Raw genomic sequence first — 27390 nt, forward strand, 5'->3', positions numbered from 1 at the left:
TGACATCAACAGTGCTTATCTCTCAGTGACAGTGCCCAGCTCTCATAGTGTTGTTACAGAATTAAATGGGTCACTGGAAACACCGGCGGCTCTTTAAGGATTCCCAAACCCAGTCCCCACACAGAGCACTGAAGTCCCAACAATGTCTGGGTGATTAGGTCGTGGGCAGCTGTGTATTTTTGGTTTCCCTAGATTATTCCAGTGCGCGTGCAAGTGTAGAAACCACTGGGTTAAAATATTCTGCGCGCTGGCTTTAATTCTTTAGTGGACATTTCTGGAATTACTGAGTCTCTGGTTCCGCCAAGCCCCTGGACTTCTGACCGTAGTTTATAGAGCAACCCCGTCCCCAAAACTCCCATGGCCCCAGGGCACTTAAAGCCCGGGCGGTTGCACTCTGGGACTGGTAGTAGCCTTAGCTCACCGGCCTCCTTCCCACCACCCATTGGTTTTCGCAGACGCTCCGCCCCAAAGCTTCACCAATCAGCGCGGCGCAGTCGGCTCCCTAAAGGGAGACGTAGGGCGCAGCACCGCAATCACTGCAGGGCGGACGCCCGGAGGTGGTACGTCGGAGGTTGCGCGTCGCGAGCGGTTCCCACGGTCTTGCCACCACTTGTCGCTGTCGCCGCCGTGGTCACCCGCCGCAGGTAACGTCCGGGCCGAGGCCGCGCGTCTGCTGCGGAGGCTCTTGGCCTCACAATCGGGATTTTCAATTCCACTGGCCCTCTGAGTAATCGTTTCTCATTTTGCGAAAGAGAATTTAGGGAACGACGAATCCCCTAGGGAAAACCCGTGACTTCCTCAGCCCGCCATGCGGTGGGCGTGGTGGTGATGGTGGTGGTGGGCTCTCGTTGCACACGCCCCAGCTAGAGGCCTAGGCTTCACCTCCAAGAGCTGGGAGAGAGTTGCTCGAGGGGAGGGGGCTTCTGCTGAGGTCCCACAGCCAGGGAAGGCCCCGCAGGGTCTGGGGCTTGGTTTCGACCTTTACAAAGCAGGGACAGTTCACGCTGTTGCTACTTTCAGCGCGGAGGATTGCACCCTTTTCCAGCCAGTTCTCCATAGGAGCCCTAAGGGGAAGGGCTGATAAGGACAGCACCAAAAATACCCAAAGCTTTATAGAAACATTCGTTCTGAGAAGTCAGGGGAGCCCTCGTTTTCAGAGGACTGAGCTGGTGGGAATTACAGGGTGATACACAACAACCACAGAAGTGAAAGTTAGTTGGGTTTGGTCTCCTGCCCCTGTCAGAGTTGAGGTTATACCACATGGGTTATTCCATGGCAAGAACTGTAGGATCTTGGGGCTGGGAAAACAAAGTTTGTGTCAGGTGTTTCATTTTATAGATAAAAATAAAGCCTCAGGGTTTGAGACTTGCCTTGTGGTATGTAGTGAGTGGAGCAAGCCAACTTTTAGCAGACATTTACTGAGCCCTGGTAAGCTTCTTGAACTGGGATTATCTCTCAAAGGGCAGAGGCAGTCTAAAGTGAACCAGCCCAGGGCTACAAGGGCAGCATTAACCTTGTGGGAAGCGATAGAATTTTGCTGAGAAGGGGATGCTTGAGTGGAGTTTGAGGGATGGGCAGGAGCTAGTGAGATGGAGGAGAAGAATGCTTCACCTGGAAAACAGCATGGCGGAGGCATGGGAAGAGCATCAATTTGGGAGGTGGAGTCTTGGAGTCTGGAGCAAGGGATTTCATGTGGGCGGTGAATTTCATGAACCATGAGAATAGAGAGGTACATCTTTAGAGCCTCCGGTGCTGCAGTAAGAGATTTGGATTTTGTCCCGAAAGCTGAATTCAGTAACTGTGTGTGTATCTTGGATACTCTGTAGTGTAGACAAGTATTGGACGGGGAGCTGCCACGCTAGGGAGCTCATTGGCACTAATTCCCAGGAGAGTTGCTGAGGGTTTTAAGAGGGTTGGAATAGGAAGGGACAGGAGAGGAGGAACTGTGGTGTGAAGGTGGAACACACTGTACCCAGTCCTGTGCAATGAAAATATACTGAAGAGAATTCTGTCCCTTCAATTTTTGAACTCATGACTAGTGAGGAAACGCCCAGCACTTCTTTTTTTAACTGCAAAAGCTGCTTTGTAGCTCATAATTGAATCTCAGTTTATGGTGGGGAAATGGTCACATGTATCAACGGTGTTGAAATCAGAATGATTAAACATTTAAGACTCTTGTAACCCAGGAAATGCAAATTAGACCCATAATTAGGTTACTTTATATCCCATCAGATTAGAAATAAAGTATGAAGAAGGGCAAGATGGCGGACACCAAAGAGGGTGCTTTGCAGCTGGTAGGACCCTCCACTTCCCCAGTTTCGTTTGGTTTTATTCACACAGCCGCCCAAAGACAGCTGGTAGACCAGGGAGTCAGCGTGGCTGTAGCCCCGGAAGAGAATTTCTTAAAGACCACGGAAGGGAGAAAGTTGCAGATGTTAGTCCCTCGGAAGCCCCAAGGATCTCATCATCCCTTTGATCCAGAGTGGCCCCCGAAGGCAGCCACCAGCCCAGGCCCCTGGCCCATCCATAGCTACCTTGGCTGCAGTGGGTGGGCTGCTGTCCCAGGCTGTGAAGGAGGTCATTGAAGAATCCAAGAAGTCTTTGGAGGAGAAAGAGAATGCAGGTGTCTACCCCACGCTGGCTATCCCCATGATCCAGAGGAGATGCACCCCCAGTGAGGAAGGGGCAGACAGCGAACCCCGGGCTGAGACAGCAACCAAGGAGGCTGATTACGAGGCAGTGCCAGTTGAGGCTTATGGGCTGGCCACGTTGCGGGACATGGGCTGGAAACCTGGCCAGGGCATCGGCTGCACCTTCAGGCAGGTGGTGAAGCCCCATGTTGACTCACTGAAGCCTAAAGGGTTAGGGCTGGGTGCCAACCTGACTGAGATCCAGGCCCTGGCCCCCGACCGCCCCTGCCGCCTGCTGGGGCCAGGTGAGGAGCAAGCGGAGGATGAGGAAGACCAGCCTCAGGGACTGGTACCTGGAGGGGCTGTGGTGGTTCTTTCTGGCCCTCACCGAGGCCTCTATGGGAAGGTGGAAGGTCTCAGTCCAGACAGTGTTCGGGCCATGGTTCGTTTGGCCATGGGAGCCGCTTGGTGACTGTTAGTGAGTACAGCCTATGGCCTGTCTCCCAGCAGGAATTTAACAAACACTCCTTGGATCTTGGCCAAGTGAGCATAACTTCTCCAGGGCAAACAGAACAGAACAGCCTCATCAGGGAAAGCCTCCCAGGATCAGGACTGCCCCACCCAGCAGGGAGCGGGAGAGAGAAAGGAAGAGGAGACACCTTCCGGACGGTCAGGGCGAACCTGTGTCCCAGAGTGAGTGAGAGAGCAGCCTCCAGGAGTCAGTACTGGCTGCACAGGGACCCGTGTGTGCGGTTTGTGGACGAGCTGCACAGGGGTGGCCAGTATTACAACACCAAGATGACCATTGAAGACGTCCTCAGTCCAGATACTTGTGCATGTCGGACAGACGATGGCCAGGTCCTGGAAGGTGTCAGGGAAGACATGCTGGAGACACTCGTCTCTAAGGTCCAGGGCAGCCACGTGATGGTGGTGCTGGGGCCACAGGCTGGAAGGGTGGGCTGTCTGCTGGGCAGGGACAGAGAACAGAGCCAGGCTGTGGTTCACCTACGAAGAGAAAATCAGCTGGTGGAGCTCCACTAAGATGCTGTCTGCGAGTACAGGGGCCCCCACGACCCTGACGAAGACTGACCCGTGGACACAGTGTGAAAAGCCAACCTTCGTGGATGTGGGGAGGCCATTGTTTTGTGCTGCATTTGCCGTGCAGCCCTGGGACAGGGACAGGGCACAGAATACCCTGTCAGAAGTTAACGCGGAATAAAAAACATTTCAAATTTTAAAAAAAGATAAATTTGATACTATCAAGAGGTGATAGGTATTTGAGGAAAGGCTTCACTTCTAGTGGAAGTATACCTTAGAGCACTAGCTACCAGCAGAATGGGTATTTCTTTGTCTTTCAGACTTATTTATTTATCTATTTATAGAGCAATAGGAAGGGAAGGAGAAAGAGGGAGAGAAACCAATGTGTGGTTGCCCTTTGCACGCTCCCTCTACAGAGGACCTGGCCTGCAACCCAGGCAGGTGCCCTGACTGGGAATCAAACCGGCAACACTTTGATTTGCAGGTCAGCACTCAATCCACTGAGCCCCACCAGCCAGGGCAGAATGGGTATTTCTTAAGATACCCACTGGTTCCACTTCTAGAAAGTATCCTAGTCAGACATTTGTATACAAGGAGAGGAGTATTAGGATGTTTATTGCAACATAGTTTATAAGGGTAAAAAGATTGAAACCACCTAAATGGCCATTAGTAGGAGACTGTATATAAACAGGATATATTTTTTAAATATATGATAAATTATTGAAAAGAAATGCTGACTTACCAATGTGGTTATCTGTGCCTAATGGCGTAGGGAGAATGAGAAAAAAGATGGGGAAAAATTTTATCTGTGATGTTTCATTTTACAGGAAAAAAGACAACAGATTTAAAAATATTAACAGCCGATGGCCTGAGTGATAAATAACAGGTGTTTTGTGTTATATTTTGTACATTCTGTAGCTCAATACCTACCCTTCAGTTTCTTGAAACATAAATTGGAATAAAGTTTAACTTAATTAACACCTAGCTATAAAAGTTATTTGGAGAGAAGACTACAAACTAGATTGATATCAGATTTCAAAAATAGTCATTTGGGTAAAAGAAATTCAAGTACCAATAAGCAGAGAAAATAAAGCTATGGAAAAACCATTAACCACTGGCCAATTTTACTTTGCTAGATTTCTAAATTCTTCTAACCATTAGTAGATTTAAAAGTGGATTTTTGACTGTCTATTTTGAAATACGATTGTTGGTTATACCTTTTGTAATGTTAAAAGGTTTTTCAAAAAAAAAAGGTAAACTAGACATCTGATGAGTCCTATTGCTATTAAAAGTGGTATATTTATAAGTCGGGGATTTCGGGCGGACCTCTTCGGGAGTGGGGGTGTCCTTCTGCCTACCACACAATGAACTCTGTTGTTTAAAGAAGTGCAGGTGTGGAGAAACTAAGGGATGTCATAAAAAAAAAAGGTAAAGTCATCATAATACAGATATAAAAATGAACTGGTGTTCAAGATTATATTTAACTCATTAATGGAGAAACTTAGTGAGGTGTTACAACCAGTTCTAAGGAGATTCCGAAATACAGACATCTGAATGTTTTTAGACAAGAACTGTTTGCACTGTTGTTATCCACAGCTCTACAGAGTTGTGAAAGATTCCTGTCTAATTTTTAGATATTAGATACCCTAGAACCACATGCTCAAATCTGGAATCTAATTTGCCATCAAATCAGAAATTTTTCCTATGGGAAAACATTGATTATTCTTGAACAAAATACATTCCTTGTTGTTGTTTTTTTTTAAAGATTTTATTTATTTATTTTTAGAGAGGCGGCAAGAAGAGAGGGAGAGAAACATCAGTGTGTGATTGATTGCCTCTCTCAAGCCTCCTACTGGGACCTGGCCCGCAACCCAGGCATGTGCCCTGACTGGGAATCAAAACAGTGATTCTTTGGTTCGCAGGCCTGTGCTCAGTCCACTGATCCACACCAGCCAGGGCTGTTGCCGCTGTTTAAACGGGGAATCAAAGGCTTTGAGAACTGAGTATTCTCTCAATAATTTGCTCTTACCATCTCAGTTCGTAGGTGGACAGTGTGGCCCAGAGGGGCTGTCAACGTCCTCCCTGACTTCCTGTGTGAGAAAGAAACTGCACTGGACACTTGTTACAAACAGTGAGAGGGGTTTTTTACTATATTTCAGCTGTTTCATTAGGGGAGAGACACTCTGGTGTAGAACTGAGCTTAACTCAACACAGCAAGGATGGCTGGGATGTGTGGGCAGGGTGAGAGGTCAGTGGCTGGGAAATTACTAGGAGGAAGTTGATTGGATGTCAGAGGTGGGAGATGCTCACAGGATTTTTGCTGACACTGAGCTCAGCAGGCGAAGCTCACCTCGGGAAGAGGACTTGGTGGAGCTTGGCTCCAGTTGGGTCAAGGAGGAGATCCTTGTCACATGTCCTCCTCTTGCATGTTGTCAGCCAGGCACGACCTGCGTGATGATTTCATCATAAAGTCCTGGAGAGCAGAGAGCAGGATCAAAGACCTTCAGGTCTGGAAGGCTCTTTTCAGACATTACTGCCTAGCATGGCTTTGATGTTTCACTGTTTCTAACCCAGAGCCAGTAGCAGATCAGGTCTGGCAGGGAGAGGTCACAGCCACAGTGGTTAAGGTGTGCGCTTTGGGGCACACCTGGCTTTGACTGCTGGAGATGATCCTGTGACTGGGGCCTGCCTTCTTACATTCCTGGTGATAACTTATCTCAGATGGATCCAGACCTCCCAAGTGGAGTAAGCCCCGCTGATGGTGCACTTCTTGAAGTCAGGCAGAATCCCCCCAGTTGAATCACTGACCTAGCTTAGCCTGGTAACCTGAGGGGGTCACAGGGCCAAGCAGGAACAGCAGAGGGTTAGTCATTGGGCACCGGTGAAATTCTTTCGTAAAGGCATGTCCTTTGACTGTGACTTTGGATGAGCCTGTGAGTGCCTCAGCCTAGCAGGGTGGGGAAAAGGAGCGTGGGTGTCCTCTCGCTGGAGGAAGCGCAGTGCAGGGGCCTGCTCCGTAATCGAGTCCCACGTGTGGGGTGTAGTGTCCCCGTCTGTGGTTACAGGGCCTCCCAGACATTCAAATAACCCTTTTGTGAGCAGCGAGATGATGCAGTGGAAAAAGGCAGTCTCAGGAGTCAGGTCCGTGTCACTTACCAGCAGCGCCACGTCCCAGTGCGTGCCTCCCGCCGAGCCTCAGTTTTCTCAGATGTCTGAAGGGGGTTATGAGACTGGCCCCCGCGACGGTGAGGCATGTGCGAGGCGCGTCACATGTTGTATGGCCCGTGGCAGAGAGTCACGGGTATCCACTCTCCCACCCTGCGGCTGGGGAGACATGCCCCTCTTCCTGTGTGAGAGTGTCAGCTGTCACTTTATCCCTGAAAACATTTAACAGACTAAACAGGTACCCCTAAGGGTGTACCTGGTGCATTGAGGTCTGCCTTAGTCTTTTGAAAGGCTTCACAGTCTCCCCTTTATGAACATGTACCTCAATGATATCACCATTAATGTTGCTTCCAGGATTTTGCTGTTGCAAAGGGGTGAGCTCCTTCAGCTCCTCAAAACCTTCCCCTTTTGCAAAGGGGACCTTGCAGTCCTGCCGGGACTCCCTCTCCTGCCTTACATTTGTCCCCGGTTCTCTTCACCACCTGGCAGCCCCTGTCTTTCCCTGTCCCGTCTCTTCCCACTAGACTGTCAGCTCCGTGAAGGGTTTTGTCCGCCTGGTCCCCTCTCTGGGCCTTGGAGCTCCTGGGCGGGGGGTGCTCAGGCCCTGTCCACAGGACAGGTGGGTGGGCGGACTGCAAAACAGCCGTCAGAGAGCTGGTTTCGCGGGGATCATTGCTTTTTCTTCATGAACTTTCACTTTGCTAAAACAAGAATAATAGGCATGCTCAAGATTATTTTCGACTTAGTCAAGAATGTTGCTGATCAGGTGGAAATTGCCATCTGAGGTCAGCTGCTTTGACTCGGGGTCATTGCTGAGGTGATGGAATGATTACGGTACTTTGACATCTCTCCACCCCAGGCCCCCGTGTCTTCCAAAGTAGTATTAGTACACGCATTTTTCAAGTGGCACCTCCCAGTCAGTGTCAGACTGGGAGGCTTTTAACTCGCCATTATGTTCAAGGAACGACGCTCTGTTTATCAGAGAAACAAAATGATAGAAGAGAGCCATCACCAAATGTTAACTACAAAAACATCACTCTATTTATGAGGCACTTCTCTCACAGAGGAGTAACTTGCTCGTATTTTAGTACAAGAATGACAGATAAACTCGAATTTCTGAAATCAGCCTGGCGGTGCTTTTTCAGTGGCTGTCATGCCGTCTGCTCACAGAGGCAGTTTGGCTGCCAGTGTTCATCCCGTTGCTCACAGCCGGGTCAGCCACTGCATTCTGGTGTTTTATTTGCTCTTTTTGTCCCTAAATGTGAAGGGAAGAAGTTTGCCTGCAGAGGAATGAAGCTCTTCAGGCTTAAGTCACATGAGCCGAACTCAGAAGTGCCGGGTGTGTAAACCAGGGGGCTCGTTTAATGATTGTCCCAGACCGGTGAGGAGCGCAGCCCGGCCGCACCTGCCACGTGGGCGGAGGGCACTTGTTCTCGGCCTAGGGTCTGCTGGAGACTGCTGGCTTTAGTGCCGCAGTGTGGGTGCCGTGTCCAGTGGTCCCCCTATTTTCTCTGGCTGCCGGTGTGATACAGTGGGAGCACTGGGTCACTGTGCCCCAGGGCGGCGTAACCTGCAAAGCTGGGAATATCCACCGTCTAGCCTTCCAGAGAAAAAGTTTGCTGGCTCCTACCCCAGGGAAGGCTTCCCAGGGAGGCCCAGTTGCAGCGAGCAATTAAGGGTGAGCTCAGAATCGGAGAGCTGCTGGGTGGGCCACCACACCTCCTGGTGGGACCCCTGAGGAGCTCTGGGGACAGGGCGCTTTTGCTCCCCAGCTCCCTCCTGCCTGGCCTCGCAGACTCTCTGCTCCGAGTCCCTGCATCTCAGGGACTGTCCTCCCTCTTATCTCCGAACGACAGGCCTGGCCTTCACCTCACAGGAAGGCTGGGTTTTTTCCACAAAGGCATCTTCAGGACACAGGACAGGGTCTGATAATGAATGGTGGCCAGGACTCAGCCTTAGTCTTGCCTTTGGTGCTTCTAAATAGCATTTCAAGGTTTGACAGAGCATAAGACTGGGCGTGCACTTCACTGAGGAAGGTCTTGCGATGCAGAACCATGCATCGCAAGAAAGGAGGTTCCAGGAACTCAGAGGGCGTGGCCGGTCTCTGGCCAGAGCTGCCTCTCGGGAGTCTGAGCGAGTTCCTGTAAAACAAGGGTTGGAGGGTCCACCCTGCCTTGTGTGCAGGATGCATGTGAGCGGGTGAAGCGTTACACAGAGATCGTTACACTGGTACACAGTGATTTGTGCTGCCCGTGTTTGCCCGTTGCTCACCCAGTTCGCTTGCTCACCAATTAATGAACGATCTTTCAGTGTTTGTACTGAACATAGACCGACTTTTGACACATTTTATTATGTAAATAGTATGTATTAATTGTAGTAAAAAGACAAATATGAAAAAGCAAATCATTCTGAATTCCACCTACCACCCAGTAATAACCACTGTTACATTCTTATGTCTGTCTCCCACATTTTTCTATGCATACATTACATGTATGTTCTTTTCTTGCAAACAGTTCATAATAAACCACATGTGGTAGACATACTATGCACTATTTAAAAAATTGATTTCAGAGAAAGGAAGGGAGAGAGGGAGGGAGAGACACTGATGTGTTGTTGCACTTATTGATGCATTCATTGGTTATCCTGGTATGTGTCCTGACCAGGGACTGAACCTGCAGCCTCAGCGTGTCAGGATGATGCTCTAGCCTACCTGGCTGCCTGGCCAGCAGATATTTTTCTAATGCGCTGGATTTTACTGATGAGTTTTATCTGCTGCATACCAAGTTGCGACAAACCTTTAAAGGTTGCTTGGAGACTTTTCTGCATATTCTGTGGTATATACTCATAACTTTAATTTGCGCTGAATTTGCCGGGAGGTATGGGCAGTCCATCCTTTCCCCACCTGGGGGAGAGGGGCGGTAGACCTAAAACGAAAGTTCTGCCGTCACCATTTTCCCCCTCAGCATGTTCTGCCTGATGGTCTGTCCTCCCATTGGACCCGCTTTCTCTGGTGCTTTCTTAGAGTCCAGCAACATTCCGTTCTTCTCACCCCTTTTTTTGTGTGACTCTGCTTTGTCCTTCCCAGGTGTCTGCGGTCGAATGCCGGGGCACAGAATGATTTGGGGAATAGCCATGTTGCTCAGCCTGACGCTGGGAGCGGGGGCTGTTCCCGAGGACGACCCCGAGGACGGAGGCAAGCACTGGGTGGTCATCGTCGCGGGCTCGAACGGCTGGTTTAATTACAGGCACCAGGTGAGAACACGACCGAGCTCTTTCTCATGGCACTGGCGTTCTGTAAACAACCCTGGACCTCGTCAGTAGAACCCACCTTTTAGAGAGCCGTCACACTGCTCTTAGGCTGGCGCACGTGTGTTGGCGAGGCTGTGGAGGAGCGGGGACCCTCGTGTTGCTGGGGGTTGCAGAAGGGTACATTTATTTTGGAAGGCAGTTTGGCAGTTCCTCGAGATGGTTCCCACCAAGTCACATCAGTCTAACCCGAGGTTTTCAGCCTTGGACTATCCGTGTGGCGTGTGGGACCAGGTTATTCTTTGGGGGGCTGCCCTGCACGTTGTAGGATGTTTAGCAGGGACCTTGACCTCTACCCACCAGATAACAGGAGCAACACCTACTTCCTACCCCACTGTTACAAGCAGAAGTGTCTCTGGCTTTTATCAGACACCCCACACCTTCCTCATGTAGATAAGGAAGCCGAGAGAGGAAGTGGCTGCCTCTTCCTCGCAGAGGTCGAGGTGCAGTGGGACGGAAGCCCGGGCCTCTGGTCAGGGCTTCTGGAAGCCCCTGCGCCCTCCAGACCTCCGCCCCACTGCTCTCCCTTCACTGCCTCCTCCCCGGCTTCCCCGGCATCTCCACCACGTCAGTCTGGAACCCACATCTGTAAATGCGTTAAAAGGGCAGCCTCCTGGTGGGAAGGTAAAGTGGTGCAGCCACTTTGGGGAACAGCCTGGCCGTTCCTCAAAAGGTGAAACATAGGGTTACCGTAGCACCCAGCGATGCCACTGCCAGGCAGCTACCAAGAGAAGTGACTGTGCGTTCTCACAAAAACCGGTACTCGAACGATCACAGTGGCACTGTTCGTGACAGCCAAGGTTGTTCGAGGGGACAATCCAAGTGTCCCTCGTCTGATGGATGGGTTCGCAAGACGTGATACATCCGTGCGTGGGGATATTATTTGGTCATTAAAAAAAGAGAGTTGTGATACGTCAACATGGATGACCCTTTAAAATATTACGCTAAATAAAAGGAGCCAGCTGCGAAAGGCCGCGTACTGAGGGTGCCCGGTGTCTGAAATGTCCAGACGAGGGAAATCTGTGGAGGGCAGCGTGCCGGTGGGGACTCCCTCTGGGTGGTGAGGATGCTCCGGAACTAGGGGTGAGTGTGTGCGCTTTGCGAATATACTAGAAACCACAGGGCTGTGTGTTTTAAGGGCTGACTTTTACGGTATGTGAACTGTATATCGCAGTAAAGCTTTAACTTACAAAATCATTTCATCTTTCAATTCTGAGAAACATGATGCACAGGCCATCACAGCACGTGCTGGACCGTCCTCTAGGAGCCTTTTACCCAGCGAACTCACTTAATCCCTGCAGTGGGTTATGGGCGACACTTCCCGTCCTCATTCCCTCTTTGCGAACGAGTGGGCTGAGGCCTAGAAAGGGTCAGCGCGTCACCCAGTGCCGGTCGGTTGGCAAGTGGCGGAGCCTGGATTTGAACCCAGACCGATGAGCTCGGGAGCATCCCTGTCCAGTAGACAGCCATGTGTTTTGTGGTAAATTTTCTAATAGCTACGTTTTTAAAAGTAAAAAAAAAAAAAAAAGTGAAATTTGTCTTATTTAATCCAGTAAATCCAACTATTACCACTTGCAATCGGTATGAAGAGTTGCTAGTAAGATACCATAGTTTTTGCTGTGCACCGAGTCACCGAAGTTCGGTGCCTGTTGACGTTCACGGAGCACTCAGTACAGACCGGCCGCCGTTGCGGCGCTCGTCGCCTTGTGGTCAGTGGCCGCCGTGCCGGCCAGCGCAGGCCTGCACCCCATGTCTTGGAGGCCGGCCAGTGAGCGTGTCCCACGGGTCTGCCTCCCAGGGTGCCCCTTTGCCTGTCAGGGAGGGGTCGTTTAGATAAACTCCTACAAACTCGAAAGTGGTTGGTTATTGAGTGAGTTATTTCTTGAATGGTTTTTGTCTGTTAACTGAATAGGAAACCTGGCTCCATTAAAAACTTGTTGCCACAGCAAAATGACCCCTCTTCCCTTTAATACTTAACAAGAAGCCTGACCCATCTCCCAAGGAGCAACCTGAGTCAGCCCCTGCTCGGCTGTCAGGCCTCCCCTCCCCCTCTAGCCGCCAAGAGAAAGACTCGATGTGGGTCACCGAGAGGCCACAGGCTGACTCAGCAGCCACCCTGGGTTCACACAGCCAACTGGAAAGAAGACTGGTCAGACATCATTACGTACTGGTATCCAGTTACCCTTTGCTGCAACAAAATCCCTTTTTTTCCTCTTAAATGTTGCTAGTTTCCTGGGTAAAGTAATATTGAAATAGGACGGAGGGAGGCAAGGCAGAAGTGGCCACAGACTGCCATCCTGTCCGCCATCGGGAGGGGGCCTGGCCCTGAGAGAGGAAGCGCCTGGGCTGAGTCATTGCCGACCTCGGCGCACGCCCCTGCCGGCTGGCCTGGCTGTGTTCTCAGCCAGCTGCTGACGTGTGCTTTCTGGACTTTGGAGGTTAATCATTAAAAGCACTTGAAAGGACTTTCCCTGTAGAACTTATACAGAAATTTGAAACTAAGATTTCGATAGAGGCTTACACTCCCCTTGGATTAACACAGCACGCTCCCCTTGCATCACCGCAAATTTCTTTGGTGAAGGGAAGATTAGGACACCGGGCACAGTGCAATCAGCGCTTCTCTATTGCTTTTCGAGTGTTCTTTAAACCGGGTTTGGGTTCGACTGAGTGGGATTTCTCAGTTTCCCGTTTTTGGGTGGGCTTTGTGCATGACAGGGAGCGGCTTGGTCCGAAGTGGTGCTGGCGGGACATTCCAAAAGGGGAGGGCAAGACCTGGGGACCACGATTCTCACAGGGTGGGATGGAAGCCAGACTCCGGGGAGTGGGGGGAGGGAGAGTCCTGGAGTGCAGGCACGTGTGGAGACAGCCGTCCAGCCTGTCCTGTCCGGCCTGTCCCGTCCAGCCTGTCCTCGACAGGCTCGTGAAGGGAGGGGGAAATAGGTGACCAGGGGAGGAGTCTGGCTGGCGGGGGGGTTCTCTCAGGGCAGAGGCTTGTGCACACCAGGAAGGAGTGGCTAAGGCCTGGGTGGGGTGGTGGGGGGGTGGTTGCCCAAGCAGGTTGCAAGTGAAGTTCATTGTCACTAGAAGGACTCTGAGGTTCTCAGGAGTTGGGAGGGGAGGTAGGTGTGAGCCAGGTGTTCACCAGATGAAGGGAGTTGCGGGGGAGGTGGAGGTCATTGCTGGGCAGTGGAGGCTGGGAATGAGGAGGAGGGCACAGGAGCCTGACAGTGCTGAGCCTACCCCGTGTGACAGGTCGGGAGTTGGTGGTCGTGGGGGCGAGGACGGGGCCCACCGCCTCCTGCAGGAAGGCTGTGAGAGCACGTGTCCTGGGGCCCAGGGGAGGCCGGCAGGCTGGGAGGTTTCCGCTGAGGCAGAGAGGGAGGGAGAGGTCTTGAACTTGTGTATGCGGGAGGAGGAAGGAAGAGATGGGATGATGGAGGTCACGTGGCCGCGCCACCATGCCTTTGAAAGGCTGTCTTTCATTCTGTGTATTTTGAAACTGGGTGTGATCACCATTTCTTAAAAACAGCCTCACTGAGACATAGTGTTGACATCACACATTCCACCTTTGGTAATGGTATGGTTGAGTGATTTCTAGTAAATTCATACAATGATGTTGGCGTTACCATGGTCCGTGGTAATGTCTAGGACTTCCCGGCTGCATGTAACCATGGGTCTGCTCCCTGTCTCTTGTTTTGCTTTCTCTGGAAACGTCATACATATGGAATCAGGTAGTATGTCGTTTTTTGTGTCTGGCTTCTTTCACTTAGCACAGCCATTTTCAACCTTTTTCAACTCACGGCACACATAAACTGATTGTTAAAATTCTGCAGCACACCTAAAATTTTATTTTTTGCTGACCCGACAAAAAATAGGTATAATTTTGATTCATTCACACCAAACTGCTATTGTTGTGTTGGCTGTTGCTATTTTTTTTTATTTGACAATCTAGGGGAAAAGAGGCCAGTGCCCCTGACTAAATAGTCAGGTGTTGCATGCTTTAAAAATTCTTGCAGCGTAATGGTCGAAAATCACGGACTTGGCATGTGTTTTTGAGATTAATCCATGTGGTTGCAAAGTATCACTTCTGTATTTCAAAAAAGAAACCAGCGCTTTTGAAGAGGTACCTGGTAGGAAGAGATGAGGGTGGAGGGCAGGGCAGGGCTGGGTTAGGGGAAAGCGGCTAGTCCTGGAGGCTGTCCACGCACAGGCCAGATGCAGCACAGGGTCACAGAAGGATGTGGGCCCTGGACTTGCACGGACCTCGGGTGTCATTCCTGCTCCCTTCTGACCTGGCAGCCGTGCACAGCTGCCCCCGGCCTCACCTTGCTGGCACTCAGAGCATGTGGCAGGAGGTGATATGTGTACACCTGTTGGGTGAGTGGACCTCAAGAACCCCTTCTCAGCTCCTTCCTGGCTGGAAAGTGGACTCCCCAGCCTTTCAGAGTGCCTGAGACCAGAGCACTGTGTTTTGGCCTTTGGCCTTTGTTCCAAACAGGTTGATGATCTTACTAGCTGATGGCCAGCCAGAGTGGGAGGGAGTGAGAGCTGGCAGCGTGCAGCAGGAAATCACAGGGTGCATTAGCAAGCCCAGCAGAGCTGACATCTGTGCGGAGCCACGGCAGTCTCAGCTCAGCAGTCCCGAGGGCGCAGTCTTGCTCAATACCCTCCTCTCCCATGTTGCCTTACACGGCCCTTCTGTTTCTAAGAGGAAAAATTCATTTAGGTCACATGTGTTCCAGGGAAATGAGTCAAGTAGCCTTCACCGTCATTTCCGAATCATTTTACTTGGGTGAACCCTACTTTTATTTCTTTTGAGTGCCAGTACGGACTCCACCCTCCGCCCGCATCGGAGTTGTTTCCTGCAGGGCCGGGTCCCTGCCAGGATCTCCCTTTGGGTGTGCTGCTGACGTGCGTAGTCAGCCAAGCTCTGCTGCGGTCTGAAGCCCACCGGGGTCCCCTTGGGTGGGGCTGCAGGGCAGATCGGTGTCGGACACTGCCTGTAACCGGCCTTGGCCCACCTGTCTGGAGCTGCCACGCGACAGGCTGTCCGTGCCTGCCTCCGAGGGGCCTGGCCGAGCGTGGGTCGAGTATCTTCTTCAGTGACCTTTGCTCAAACCTCTATCTTCCTGCCCGGTGGTGATCTTGTTGAAGTACAAGAGTTCTTTGCATATTCTGGGTACAAGTCCTGTTAGGGAATGTTCTGCAAATATTTTCTCGTACTCTCTTGCTTGTCATTTCATTTTCTTAACGGTGCCTTTTAAGTGCTGAAATTTTACACTTTGATGATGTTCGGTTGGTCATTTTTTCCTTTGTAGACGGTGCGTCTGGTGTCGGACCTGTGACATCTTCCCAGTTGCAGCCCAGGCCCCGGATTTCCCGTTATCTCCCAGAAGTTTTCTCTGGCCCTTTCTTTGAAGTCTGTGACCCATTCTGAGTTAACTTGTGTGTGAAATGAGGGCCCGGGTTTATGCTTTGCATGAGGATGTCCAAATTGTCCCAGCACCATTTATCGAAAGCCCGTGTTTTCCCCGGAGTAGTTTTGAAATCAGAAAGTGAAAGTCCTCTAACTTCATTCTTCTCTTTCAAAATTTGTCCAGTCTAGGTCTTTTTCAATTTTATATACATTTTAGGATCATCCTATTTCTGCAAAACCCTGCTGATCGTTAAAAAAAAATTTAATAGTATCAAGTCTCTGATCTGTGACTGAGATGTCGCTCCTTCATCTCGGGTATTTTATCATTTTCAGTGTGTGAGTCTTGCATTTCTTCTGTTGGACTTATTCCTAAGTTTTTGTTTTTGTTTTTGAATGAACCTGCTCTCTGACAGGAGTAATAGATAATGGGGTGATTTGTCACTGAGGCGAGTTGGTGGGTGTGTCTGCTCCCTTCCGCTGTCATTATAGGTGTAGTTTAAATCTGACATAATACTGATTTTCTCTCGAAGGCCCTCGCTACTTGTAGATGCGGTGGTTGGGGTGGGGGTTAAGTCCACATATACATTAACTGCATAAAGAATAAGAGCTTAGATAACGGGGGGTAAAATTAGCGAAAAAATATAAATGTATATGTTTTGAAATAATATAAAGACCTGACCAGTAGGCAGTGATTCCCAGGCTGCCTTCCGTGAGAAAGAACGTGTCGCTCGTTAGAACTCCAAAGCCAGCCTCTCCCCGGGCCGCCCCTAACACCCTCGGGATCGTTTCTCCCAGGCCGACGCGTGCCACGCCTACCAGATCGTCCACCGCAACGGGATCCCTGACGAGCAGATCGTTGTGATGATGTACGACGACATCGCCAACGCTGAAGAGTAAGTACGGTGCCTTCCCTGGTGGCAGAGAACTTCAGGGTGTTGGTTTCAGATGCACAGAGACTCGTGGGATCCTTCGGTGAGTGGCCTGACATGAGGATAGAAACAGACTCACAGGTGAAACCTCACAGGCCTGCCTCCTGTAGAGCTTTGGATGCAACTCTGGGCACCAGGGAGGTGGCGGGGACAGGGGAGACCGGGCGAAGCGGGTCTGGGGCTTCGGAAGCGCTGAAAGCACAGTGAGAAGCTCCTCCTCAGCCTGGAGAGCCCGTCATTGGGTTCTGCGGTGCCTGTTCTGCACTTCCGAGCTGGTGGGCAGCGCAGAGGGGACCCCTCTGCAGCCCGTATGTAGGAGGTTCGTTTGTAGATTGATCCCACCCCCCTTTATATACCTGTTCACTTTTATTATTCGTTGAGTTGATTTTACAAATAGTTCATCACACCTGCTCCCCTGATTTCCGGAGGAGATCAGGAATGGCAGGTATGGGTCCGAAACCTCACCAGCCTGGGTCTCCCCAGCCCCTCGACCCCCCACCGTGTGTGGCCCATGTGGAGGCTGCTGCCCTTTGCTGAGGTCATGGGACAGCTGAAAGTGCATTCTGAGCTTTAAAGCCTAAACTCTTCCACTAACGTCTTATCTCCCATCCTGTCTTTTTCTGCAAGAGGTTTTGCTCTGAGATCTCCGGGTGAGATCTGGCCCCTGGGATACTGGGTGGCTTCCGGCAGGAGGCCGGCACACTTGTTGGGCCGTCGGCTCTGTCCTGGGTGCTGGAACTCGGCCTGTGCCGCTCCTGCCACGCACTTGACTTGTGGGGTGACCGAGATCCCCAAGCTGCTAAGATCTGTTAACACTTGGAGACGGACCGTGTGGGCAGCAGCGTCTTTGACGAGCACGGTGGTTGCCTGTTTGTGTCTGATGGGGCCTCACCGGTGTCCTTTGGTTTGCAGCAACCCCACGCCGGGAGTCGTGATCAACAGGCCCAACGGCTCGGACGTGTACGCGGGCGTGCTGAAGGACTACACCGGGGAGGTGAGGCGCCGGCTGCCCCTCTCTGACGGCTCCCACGTGCGGGCATTTCTAGGGCCAGAACTGCACTAGGCTGGTTTCTGGTCAGTGTTTTGTGTTTAGGATTTGTGCTTGAGGAGTAATTGTGGAGAGTTTTGATAGGAAGTAAAGTGGGGAGAAAAGAAAGTTAGAGGTAAATTGTAGTTTACCAGTCTTCAGTTTCCAGTTTTCTGACACGTTCAGCCTGACAAAACATTCCCTTTGAGGGGTTTCCGGAGGCGCCACCGCTGATCTGGTTCCAGGTCACCTGCGCTCTTGCGGAAACCCATTTTCTCAGCCCCAGCCCCAGCCCCATGCAGAGCATCTTCAGAGTTTGCTGAGATAGGTTTCTGTTAATTATTGTTACCTTAATCACTTCCACACTATCACATCTTTCCCAGTGGCTGAGGCTGTATAAATTGACACATTGTTAAAAATACCACGATGACTCCAGCCTCACAGTTTCATAGTCTCTCTTTCTTAACATCGGACGCATATTTTAGGAACTAATATTCCTGGTGATAGATGTTTCTCTGAAGTGTAGCCATTCTTCCAGTTTCAGTTTTCTCCTTTAAACTCAAGCACAGTTAAAGTGAACGCATCATGCATGTAGTATAGATGACCCATCTTTATGGAGTTATCTCCGTGTGGGTGCACAGAGTGGGCAGACGGAGGTTTGCACTTGTTTGCACGGTGTAATTCTGCCTCACCCTGTTTAAGGCAGCGTTTGAAATTTAAGTGGTGGGATTTTTGGTGGTTTTCTTTTTCTTTTGTGCTTTTCCTTATTGCTTTTTTTTTTTTTTTTTTTTTTTAAATGAGCAAGGATTAGTTTAGGAAATCTCCTTTAAGGACACGGGATGTTCTCCGAGTCAGCCTCTTAGGCAGCCGGCTGGATGTGAGGGGCAGGCCCAGCGCTAACGTTTCTGCTGCCTCTTCACTGTCCCCCCCCAGGGGGTACGCGTTTCGTCTGCCACTTGTCCTGGCTGACCAGCACCTTCGGGCACCTCCACATGGACTTCAGGGTGGTCCAGGAGGAATGGCAGGCTTGCTGAGTGCCATCAGCCACAGACAGGGTGTTATTGGAGAAGAGGTGGGGCACATGCCCCAGAAACATCCTTCTTGACTGGGGTCTGTCCTGGTTCCAGAGCGTTTGCTCTCCAGCCGCGGGCCTTGGAGCTGTGTGGGCAGCTGGCGGCCCAGGCCTGACGCGGGCTCAGCAGACGCTGTGACCGGGAACAGCCCGTCTGATTGCGACTCCCAATGGTTTGCAGGATGTCACACCGGAAAACTTCCTTGCTGTGCTGAGAGGCGATGCGGAAGCGGTGAAGGGCAAAGGCTCTGGAAAGGTCTTGAACAGGTGATGTCTGCCTGCTTTGAGGGGGTCACACTTCTCTGCGTGACCTGGCATCTAGGGCAGAGTTGTTCTGGGCTCCCAGCTTGTTCATCCGGGAGGAACAGCCGTTGCTCTTGCACTAGAGGGGACACCTGGGCACCGGTGAGCTCGTGTGAGGCGGAGCAGAGGGGATGTGTGTGTGGGATGAACCATACTGGTTCTGGGTGAGCTGCTGCGTCACTGCAGCCCTGAGTGGAAGCCCTGGTGAGGGTGGGCAGGTGGGTGTCCCAGACGGTGCAGGCCGAGGGGCCCGGAGGCCAAGCTGGAGCTGCAGGACGCGTTTGGGTGTGTGTCCTGGCCCTCTCACTCATTTGGGGGAGATCTAATGGGGAGCGTGGCTGCCTGGGATGAGGCCCAGTTGCCAAAGGACGCCGCTTTCCAAATCGCACCCGTTCTGTCTGCTGAGCTCCCCGGCACAGAGTGCTCTGGGCCGGCCACGACTCCGAGGCCACGGCGCTGGGATGTGCCTTGCCACTCAGAGTGACTTTGTCCCTGGTCGGGAGACCAGAATCCAGAATCCCCAAATGTCTCGGTTTCCTGGTTAGGGTGACTTTTCAGAGAAGCAGGAACAGGAACTGGAACGGCCACTGACTCTCGTTCATCTGCTCTCTCGGCAGCGGCCCCCGGGACCACGTGTTCGTTTACTTCACTGACCACGGAGCCACGGGGCTACTGGCTTTTCCCAACGATGACGTGAGTTTTCCTTAGCGTTTTACGGGCAAACTAGAGTGGAAAACAAAACCTGGGTGTGGCGTTGCACCCGCGAGGTGGGTTTCTGGTGCCCTGCAGGGTGGTGTGTGGGGACGCACTCAGCAGCTCGAAATCTACCCGGAGGCACCTCTTCGGCCGCTGCCCGCATTTCTGTCCCCGTCCCAGCGTCAGGGGCTGTGTCAGGACTTGGGAGCACAGTGCCAGGCTCGGCACTGCCTCTGAGTGCTCTGGGCAAAGAGAGGGGCGAGGACACACACTCGCCTGCTCCTCGTAAATGCACGAGTGAAACCCTCAAGCTGACATCCTGGGGGTTGCTGGGCGGGGCGCTGTGCGTGTTTCCTGGGGCGGAAGCGTCGTTGGGACCTCGTGGCGGGGTTTTCAGCGAATGGTTTCTTTTGAGGTCTTCATCTGAATCCCAGTGTTCTTACCTCGTAGCTTCACGTGAAGGACCTGAACGAGACCATCCGTTACATGCACAAACACAAAAAGTACCAAAAGGTAACGTCACATTTGGGGTGCCCCTGGGGTAGGTGTGCGAGGGGGCAGCGGAGGCAGAGCCCGCTGCTTTGTGGCTGGCCTCTAGCCCTGGGTGGCTGCGTTTTCTGGAAAGGGTGCCTTTCACTCAGTCTGGTTTCCCAGGGTGAACCTCTTCTGATTCCAGGGCTTTAGCCAGTGGATCAGAATCACCAGGGGTTTTGTTACAATGAAGAGTGGGGGTCCCCGCCCCCAGAGTTTGACTCCGAGATCTGGGGAGAGGCCTGAGAACTCGCCTTTCCAAGTTGGCACTGGTGCTGCTGGTGCAGGGACCCGACTTCAAGGGCTGTCACCAGTTCGGGGCAGGCAGAGAAGAAAACCTTATTTTCACTCTGGCCCTCACTCACCGCGTAGCTCCCCTTACGGAGACTGCATAGCTCCGGCACGGACACCATAGAGATGTGGGAGGACGGCCTGGCGCCGCCTCCCGGTGCCGGTCAGAGAAACAGCTCCCTAGTGTGTCCATGGCTGCACGCACCCTGCATTGATTGTTTCAGCCAACAGATCACTTACAGTGATGGATGAATTCCAGCCCTGGTCTGTGTGACAGCAGCCTCTGTAGCCTCTGGTGGCAGCCTCTCACAGCGGAGATGTCTCCCAAAGCGACAGTGCCTCTTAGAATGGGTGGGGAGAATGGGCAGAGCCGGCGTCACATCGTCACATCGGGGAGAGGTCTGCCTGGCCCGGGTGTGAGGGCGCCCGTCTCGTTCCCCTCCAGATGGTGTTCTACATCGAAGCCTGTGAGTCTGGGTCCATGATGAAGCACCTGCCCACCAACATCAACGGTAGGTGCTGGGAGCCCTGGCCTCTGAGCCAGGCTGGGTGAGCGTGGTGCTCGGGGGTGCCGTGGTCACTGTCTGATTCTGCCAGTGTGAAAAACCAAGTACGCCGCATAAGTGGGCACCCAGGGCAGCCTGGTACGTAGAAGTGGGAGACGGGTGGACAGCGCTGGGCTTCCTCTGCGTCTCGAGGATTAGTGGTCAGAGCAGAAGGAATCTGTATGTGAGTTTCCATCCATGGTGTTCACCCAGCTTCTAGTAAAGCCCTTTAGGTCCAAAATCACAGTCTTTGGACTGGCCTGTCCTTTGCGACGGGGTGCCTGTTGGCTTTGATCTTGGACATGTAACTTACCCTCTTTCACCCTCAGATATTCCCATCTGCAAAATGGGTATAAAGATAGTACCTGCTTGTTTGTTCATCATTTTAGGTTATAACATTTGTCAAGCACAGTTCTGAGCCCATGGTAGATAGGTAGTAAGTGGTTGCTATTGCGTAGGTTCAGCCCATCTGATTCTTCAATAAATGTTAACTTTCTCCAGATACTAAGTTAGGTACCTATTCTTCAAGTCGCCAGAGCTGTTAAAACCTTGCAGCATTGCTTCAGAACTGCTTTGGGTCCTAATAAGCATGCGTGCCTGCTCGTTGCTGCACAGAGTGTCTGTCCACTGGCTTTTCTTCCTTCCACGTGTCATTGTAGTCACATATTGTAACTGAGGGAACAGTGCCGGGACCTCAGTGTCTTCCCACTCCCTGTGGGGACCACTTTGACTACAGCAGGAAAGAGGCAAAGGCTCAAGCTGTGAGCGGAGTCCGCAGCACAGAGCCTCGTGTGACTGGCAGGTGTCTCTGATTCCTCGTAGTGTATGCAACTACTGCTGCCAATCCCGACGAGTCGTCCTACGCCTGTTACTACGACGAGGAGAGGTCCACCTACCTGGGGGACTGGTACAGCGTCAACTGGATGGAAGACTCAGACGTGGTGAGCCCTTCGGGGGGCCGGCTGTTCAGCTGAGGCTTAACCTTCGGCTCTGACGGTCGAGGGACCTCACTGCTTGCACTTTTGCAGGAGGATCTGACCAAGGAGACCCTCCATAAGCAGTACCAGCTGGTGAAATCCCACACCAACACCAGCCACGTCATGCAGTATGGAAACAAGGTAAGTGGGGGGCCTGGCACCCTGGCTCAGTGCCCTGCCCCCTGCCAACTCGCCTGGGCTGTTCACACCCTGGTGAAGAGCAACAGGGGCTGGGTGAGAGCCGGCCAGAGCAGTGGCGGCACTGCCACTCACGGCCACTCCATCTTGGGGACCCTATTTATGTTTTGGAGTCAGACCTTGCCAGGTTCAAACTCTTGAACTTGTCAGACTTTGGGCAAGCTGCATAACCTCTTTGAGTCTCCGTGTCCTCCATGGTCACAGTCCTCTCACACAAGGTAATTAGGGGCATGAAAGAGGGTCATACATCAAAAACATCAAACACAGACCGGATGCGCAGCGAGAAGCCGCTCTGACTTCCGCGCCATGGCCCGGTAGAGCCCCACGCCCGGATCGGCCGGGTCCCGCCTCCCTCTGCAGTAGCAGGGTGCTACCTTTACCCTTTGACTGTAAATTGGAGACTTTTTTCCTTCCAACCAGCTCCAGAAGGGAGCTGCGTAGTTAAATAGGCACGTTCATCAGGGCTGTCTGGGCAGGGCTGCCGCAGGTGGCTGAAGGCTTGGGCCTCAGGTGGCCCCTCTGTGGCTTTAGCTCTGTCCATCCCAGTGGACCCAGGCCTCAGCGGTCACCTGGATAGATGCTTTGCACCTTCCTACTGCTGGGCACTAGGGACAGGGGGTGAGCATGGACGGTGAGCACAGCCCAGGGTCAGCACTGGCTGACAAGACTCTGGGCTGCCCTCCGCCTGACATGCAGGAGAGATTGCCTTTCACAGATGAAACAATAGCAGTTCTGCTGCAGCGGGTGCCAGGCAGGCTGAAGCCCATCGCTGGTGGGCTCAGGGTGCTCTGACCTGCTGCCTCGCCTGCCGCCTCACGCCTTTGCAGGCTGCACCGTGGCCCGAAACCACACGGCGCTAACTGTGAGCCCCCAGGCCCAGGGGACGGTAGACACGTCTGCTCTTCCCACTCCAACAAGCTTCTTTCTCTCCATCTCCCCCCAGTCGATCTCTACCATGAAGCTGATGCAGTTTCAGGGGACGAAACACAAAGCCAGTTCTCCTATCTCGCTGCCTCCAGTCCAACGCCTTGACCTTACCCCAAGCCCCGAGGTGCCCCTCATGATCATGAAAAGGAAACTGATGTCCACCAATGACCTGCAGGAGTCCAGGCGTCTCGTTGAGGCGATCCACAGGCACCTGGAGGTCAGTCCTGGGACGGTCCGCTAGGTCTGGGCCACCGGAACGTGAGCCGGGGCTGCTCAGAGCTGGGATCCAGAACTCTGGGGTCCCAGGGCCTCCTCCTGCCACAGAGTGTGTGGGAACGGAGTAGAAGCCTGTGAGCCGAGGAGTGCTTGTCTTTGTCCTCCGTTGGTAAACAGCCTTGACCTCCGTACTGGCCTTGACCTCTGAACTGGCAGGGAGCGGAGGATATGTTCCCAGTATTCTCCCAAGCGGCTTGTGGCACATGGGCATTTTTTGTTTCTGTTTTCCTTTATACCTAGTTGCTTAGAAGACATTTTTTATTTTATTTATTTATCTTTAGGAGGGAAGGGAAGGGAAGGAGAGGAGAGAAACATCAATGTATGGTTGCTTCTGGTGCATCCCCTGCTGGGAACTGGCCCCTGCTGGGAACTGGCCTGCAACCCAGGCATGTGCCCTGACTGGGAATCGAACCACGATCTTTTGGTTCGCAGGCCCGTGCTCAATCCACTGAGCTATACCATCCAGGGCTAGAGGACATTTTTACCTTGCTGCTTGGTGAGTTAGTAGGTAGTCCTGTTTTGTTTTTTTTCAAGTCCAATCTACAAAAAATTTCTACCCCCTTAGGAAACCATAGTCAGCTTAAAATTCTTTTTAACGTGCTTGGGTTGGCATTCATGATTACCGAGTGTGTTTTCTGCAGTGTCTCAGTTCCTTTGGAACTGGCAGGGTTGTCACATTACAGCGCCGCGGCCGGGCCACTGGCAGCGCAGCCTCTGGGGCCCCAGGCGCAGGTTGGCTGTCCCTTCCTGCAAAGCCGGCTCAGCGTGACCTCCCTCCCCCGTCAGCACAGCCCAGGGGGTGACGTGCTGGAGTGTGGCCTGAGTTTTCTGGGAAAGATAAAAGTTGGTTTTAAATTCACATATAGGGGTAGGCCAAAAGTAAGTTTACAGTTGTGAGTATGCAAAATAGTGGTTATACTCTCACATCATTAATTATTTTGGCATTTTCCACAGGAGCAGCTGTAGACTCAGTTTTGCACACCCTGCATCCAGTATTCCTGGCAGCTGGTCTCTCCAGCTACCGCAGCTCATTACGCAGGACAGACTTTTTGTCGGTGCCACAGTGTGAGATGGCAGTTCTCACACTTTTCTAGTCTTAGACTTACTCACACTGAGTTTCTTCACCCCGAAGAGCTACTGTTTATGTGGGTTATGTCGGTATTTCCAGCATTAGAAATAAACACCAAGATTTTAAAACATTAATTCATTTAGAAAGGACAGTAATAAATCCATTTTGTGTTCATGTATTTTGCATGGAAAATAACCATTTCCTAAAAACAATTTTGGTGAGAAGAGTGGAATTACTTTACATCTTTGCAGGTGTCTTTTCTGCCCAACGTAGTGGAATCAGTGGGTTCACAGCCTTTGTGGCTTTCGGGCTCGGGGTGGTGCGGCCAGAGGCCTTGATTGTGAACGTTGGCTAGTGAGGCAGCAGCTTCCTCCGAATGGTGCTGGTTTTCTTCACTGGGTAGAAAACAGGGTCCACGTTGGTGTCCTTCTGTGTGACCATTTGATGGTTTCTGGAGCAGGCAAAGGTGCAGCAGTCGATTTGGGGTGCAGTTTCTATGTCCCCCTGTCCTCAGAGTGGGCCACGCGTGCCTGCTCTCCAGGTACTTGGGTGTCAGTGTTTCCATCCTGCCTGGACACCCCTAAGGGACAGGACACACGGAAAGCTTTCCAGCCGGCACAGGCGCCCGCGTCACGCCGCCTGCCGCGTGCAGAGTGGGTGTGCGGGCGGCTGTTCCAGCGCACCAGGTGGGGGCCGCGTGGAGAGAAGCTGCTCCCCCCTCCGGGGCCCCCGGAGAGGCTCCGTCAGGTGGGATGTGCCCTGAAAAGACGTGATCCTTACAGAGCAGGAACGTCATGGAGAAGTCAGTGCGGAAGATCGTGTACCTGGTCACGGGGTCTGATGACGAGGTAGAGAGGCTGCTGTCCGAGAGAGCCCCGCTCACGGCGCACGACTGCTACAAGGCGGCGGCCACGCACTTCCGCACGCGCTGCTTCAACTGGCACTCCTCCACGGTGAGCCCCCCCCCCCGCGGGCCGCCCCCTCGTCGTCACCCCAGGAGCTCAGGGACGCCGTCCACTGGACGCCCGTCGGCCGTGTCAGCCTGTGGAAGGTTCCACCCAGGCCCAGGGGCCTGCGGGCTCACTCGGAGGGGAGGAAGGTTGTCCAACTCGCTGACCATCAACCCTGGCGCTGGACACTCTTCCTTGTCCCCGTGCACAGGAGCCGACCAGTCACAGACGCCTCAGCCCTCATTCTCTTCCCACTGCTGCTGGCCCTGCCCTGCTCAGCAGCCACACGGGTTTTTCTCCCTCCCTGGTCTGTCTGACTCCGCCCGAGATTTACTGTTGAGGTCAGGCCCTGGCCTGTGGAGAAAGGGCAGGTGCCGAGTGTTTGCAGACTGCAGGTGTCAGGGTCGGAAGGTCCCTGAAAAGCCCCCTCCCTGGTCCGTGCTGTGAGGGAAGGCGTCAGTCAGCCATGGCCCACAGGTCACAGCATCCCCGGCTCTTTTGGTCTTAACCTGCTGTGATCCAACTTGACATTCACTCACCATCCGTCTCCTGAATGAGGTTTCCAGAAGCAAAGCCAGACGGCCAGGTCAGGTGCTAGGGGCCAGAGGGGAGTGGTGGAGCCATGAGGGTTCTCAGCCTGACCTGGATCCGACTCTCGGTGGCCTGCCAGCCCCCGAGCATGGGGCACTTGAGGGGCATTAAGAGGCGACTGTGTGGTGAGACGATGACCATTTGATCGTGTCTTGTGTCCCTCCAGTACGAGTACGCTTTGCGACACCTGTACGTGCTGGTCAACCTCTGCGAGGAGCTGCACCCCATCGACAGGTCAGTGAGTGTGGGCGGCTGCAGGGTCAGGGTCGCTCTGCCAGCACCAGGGGGCAGCAGCTCTCCGGTCTGCCTGTGGGCAGTGGGCTTCCCCGGCCACGGCCTCTCACTGTGGACAGACGAGGAGGAGATGCATTTCCAGAGCTGATCGTGATGCGGGTCTGTCATAAGTGACCGCCTGTTCCCCGCTGGGTTACGCTTGACTCCGTTTCTTCCAAGTTGGTGTGGCTCACCGACCGTTCCTGTTTCTTACAGGATAAAGTCGGCCATGGACCAGGTGTGCCTGGGCTACTACTGAACTGCCACCTTCCTGCTGCTCTTCCACGTGTGAGCACTTTCCCCGAGAGCACGTGTACCGATTGGAAGTGGATGGAGCTCGAGGGAGGCCGGGCTGCACTCCAGGCTGTTCCCTGCCTCCGGTCTCCCACGGCCTCGTGCAGCGCTCCGGGGGGCACACGGACTTGGCTGGGCACAGCTCCGTGCTGAGAAAGGCCAATCTGCCTTGGGGGACCCTTTTTTGCTTATTTGTTTTCAGGAACAGGAAGTTCACTTGGGCCTCTGTAGCCAGTGAAAGAATCCCTCCCCGTGCCGAGGAGTTTGAAGCTGGGGTCTCTTAAGTCTTCAAAATGATTTTGTTGAAGGGCAATGGAAGCCCCGGATGGAAAGCTGTTGTTAGATACGTTTTGATTGCTTTTATGTTTTATTTCTCAGTAATGAACAAGTCTTGAAAAATAAAGATTGTGACTGAACCCGTGTCTTAATTTCGGGCGTTGACTGTTCAGTGTCTGCCCTGGTCTCCCCTCCCGCCACTCTGCATCTGCCCCTCTGCCCCTTGGACCCCCCAGCCTCCCGTGCCTTTGCCTCCTGGTCCCCCTCTGGCCCCACAGTGCCTTGCCCTCCATCCGACGGATCCTCAAGGTGTATCTGGAAGTGCTGTTTCTCCCTGGAACCTTCTCCAGCTTCCTCCTCCCCCACCCAGCAAAGGTCTTCTCTCCTCTACCTGCACTGTGTTTGCATCTCAACAGCAGGGGCAAGGGCACCCCTTAACCAGGTGTAGGGCATATGGAGAGTGTTTTTAAAGTGATGGAAATGCTCAAAAATCGATTGTTGTGATGATTATAGAACTCTTCAGTGTACGAAACCCCATCGAATTGTACATGCTGAGTGGAAGTTACGTGGTCTGTTCATTATCCTTCAATAAAGCTGTTTTTCAAACTGA

At 52.6% G+C, this 27390-nt stretch overlaps 1 protein-coding gene and 1 pseudogene across 1 annotated transcript; both read left to right on the top strand.

Moving 5' to 3' along the window:
- The first annotated feature begins 516 nt into the window (after positions 1 to 516).
- Positions 517 to 27390, top strand: LGMN (legumain). The gene is made up of 14 exons (XM_037130225.2): positions 517 to 644; positions 9919 to 10085; positions 16351 to 16448; positions 17397 to 17478; positions 18765 to 18850; positions 19504 to 19579; positions 20033 to 20095; positions 20850 to 20916; positions 21772 to 21890; positions 21978 to 22067; positions 23068 to 23268; positions 25179 to 25349; positions 26104 to 26171; positions 26427 to 27390. Exons 2-14 carry the CDS (start codon positions 9933 to 9935, stop codon positions 26467 to 26469), a joined length of 1317 nt encoding a protein of 438 aa, XP_036986120.2. The 5' UTR covers positions 517 to 644; positions 9919 to 9932; the 3' UTR covers positions 26470 to 27390.
- LOC119037887 (G-patch domain and KOW motifs-containing protein-like) lies at positions 668 to 5322 on the top strand (annotated as a pseudogene).

The sequence above is a fragment of the Artibeus jamaicensis genome, unplaced genomic scaffold, assembly GCF_021234435.1.
Source record: "Artibeus jamaicensis isolate MK-2021 breed Jamaican fruit bat unplaced genomic scaffold, CSHL_Jam_final contig_444, whole genome shotgun sequence".
In the NCBI taxonomy this organism is placed as follows: Eukaryota; Metazoa; Chordata; class Mammalia; order Chiroptera; family Phyllostomidae; genus Artibeus; species Artibeus jamaicensis.

Bases quoted from the DNA above. Each gene is read 5' to 3' on its own strand.
- LGMN (XM_037130225.2), top strand. From the start codon at position 9,933: ATGCCGGGGCACAGAATGATTTGGGGAATAGCCATGTTGCTCAGCCTG. The intron at 18,851-19,503 runs GTGATGTCTGCC...CTCTCTCGGCAG, and splicing joins TCTGGAAAGGTCTTGAACAG to CGGCCCCCGGGACCACGTGT. The intron at 20,096-20,849 runs GTAACGTCACAT...GTTCCCCTCCAG, and splicing joins AACACAAAAAGTACCAAAAG to ATGGTGTTCTACATCGAAGC.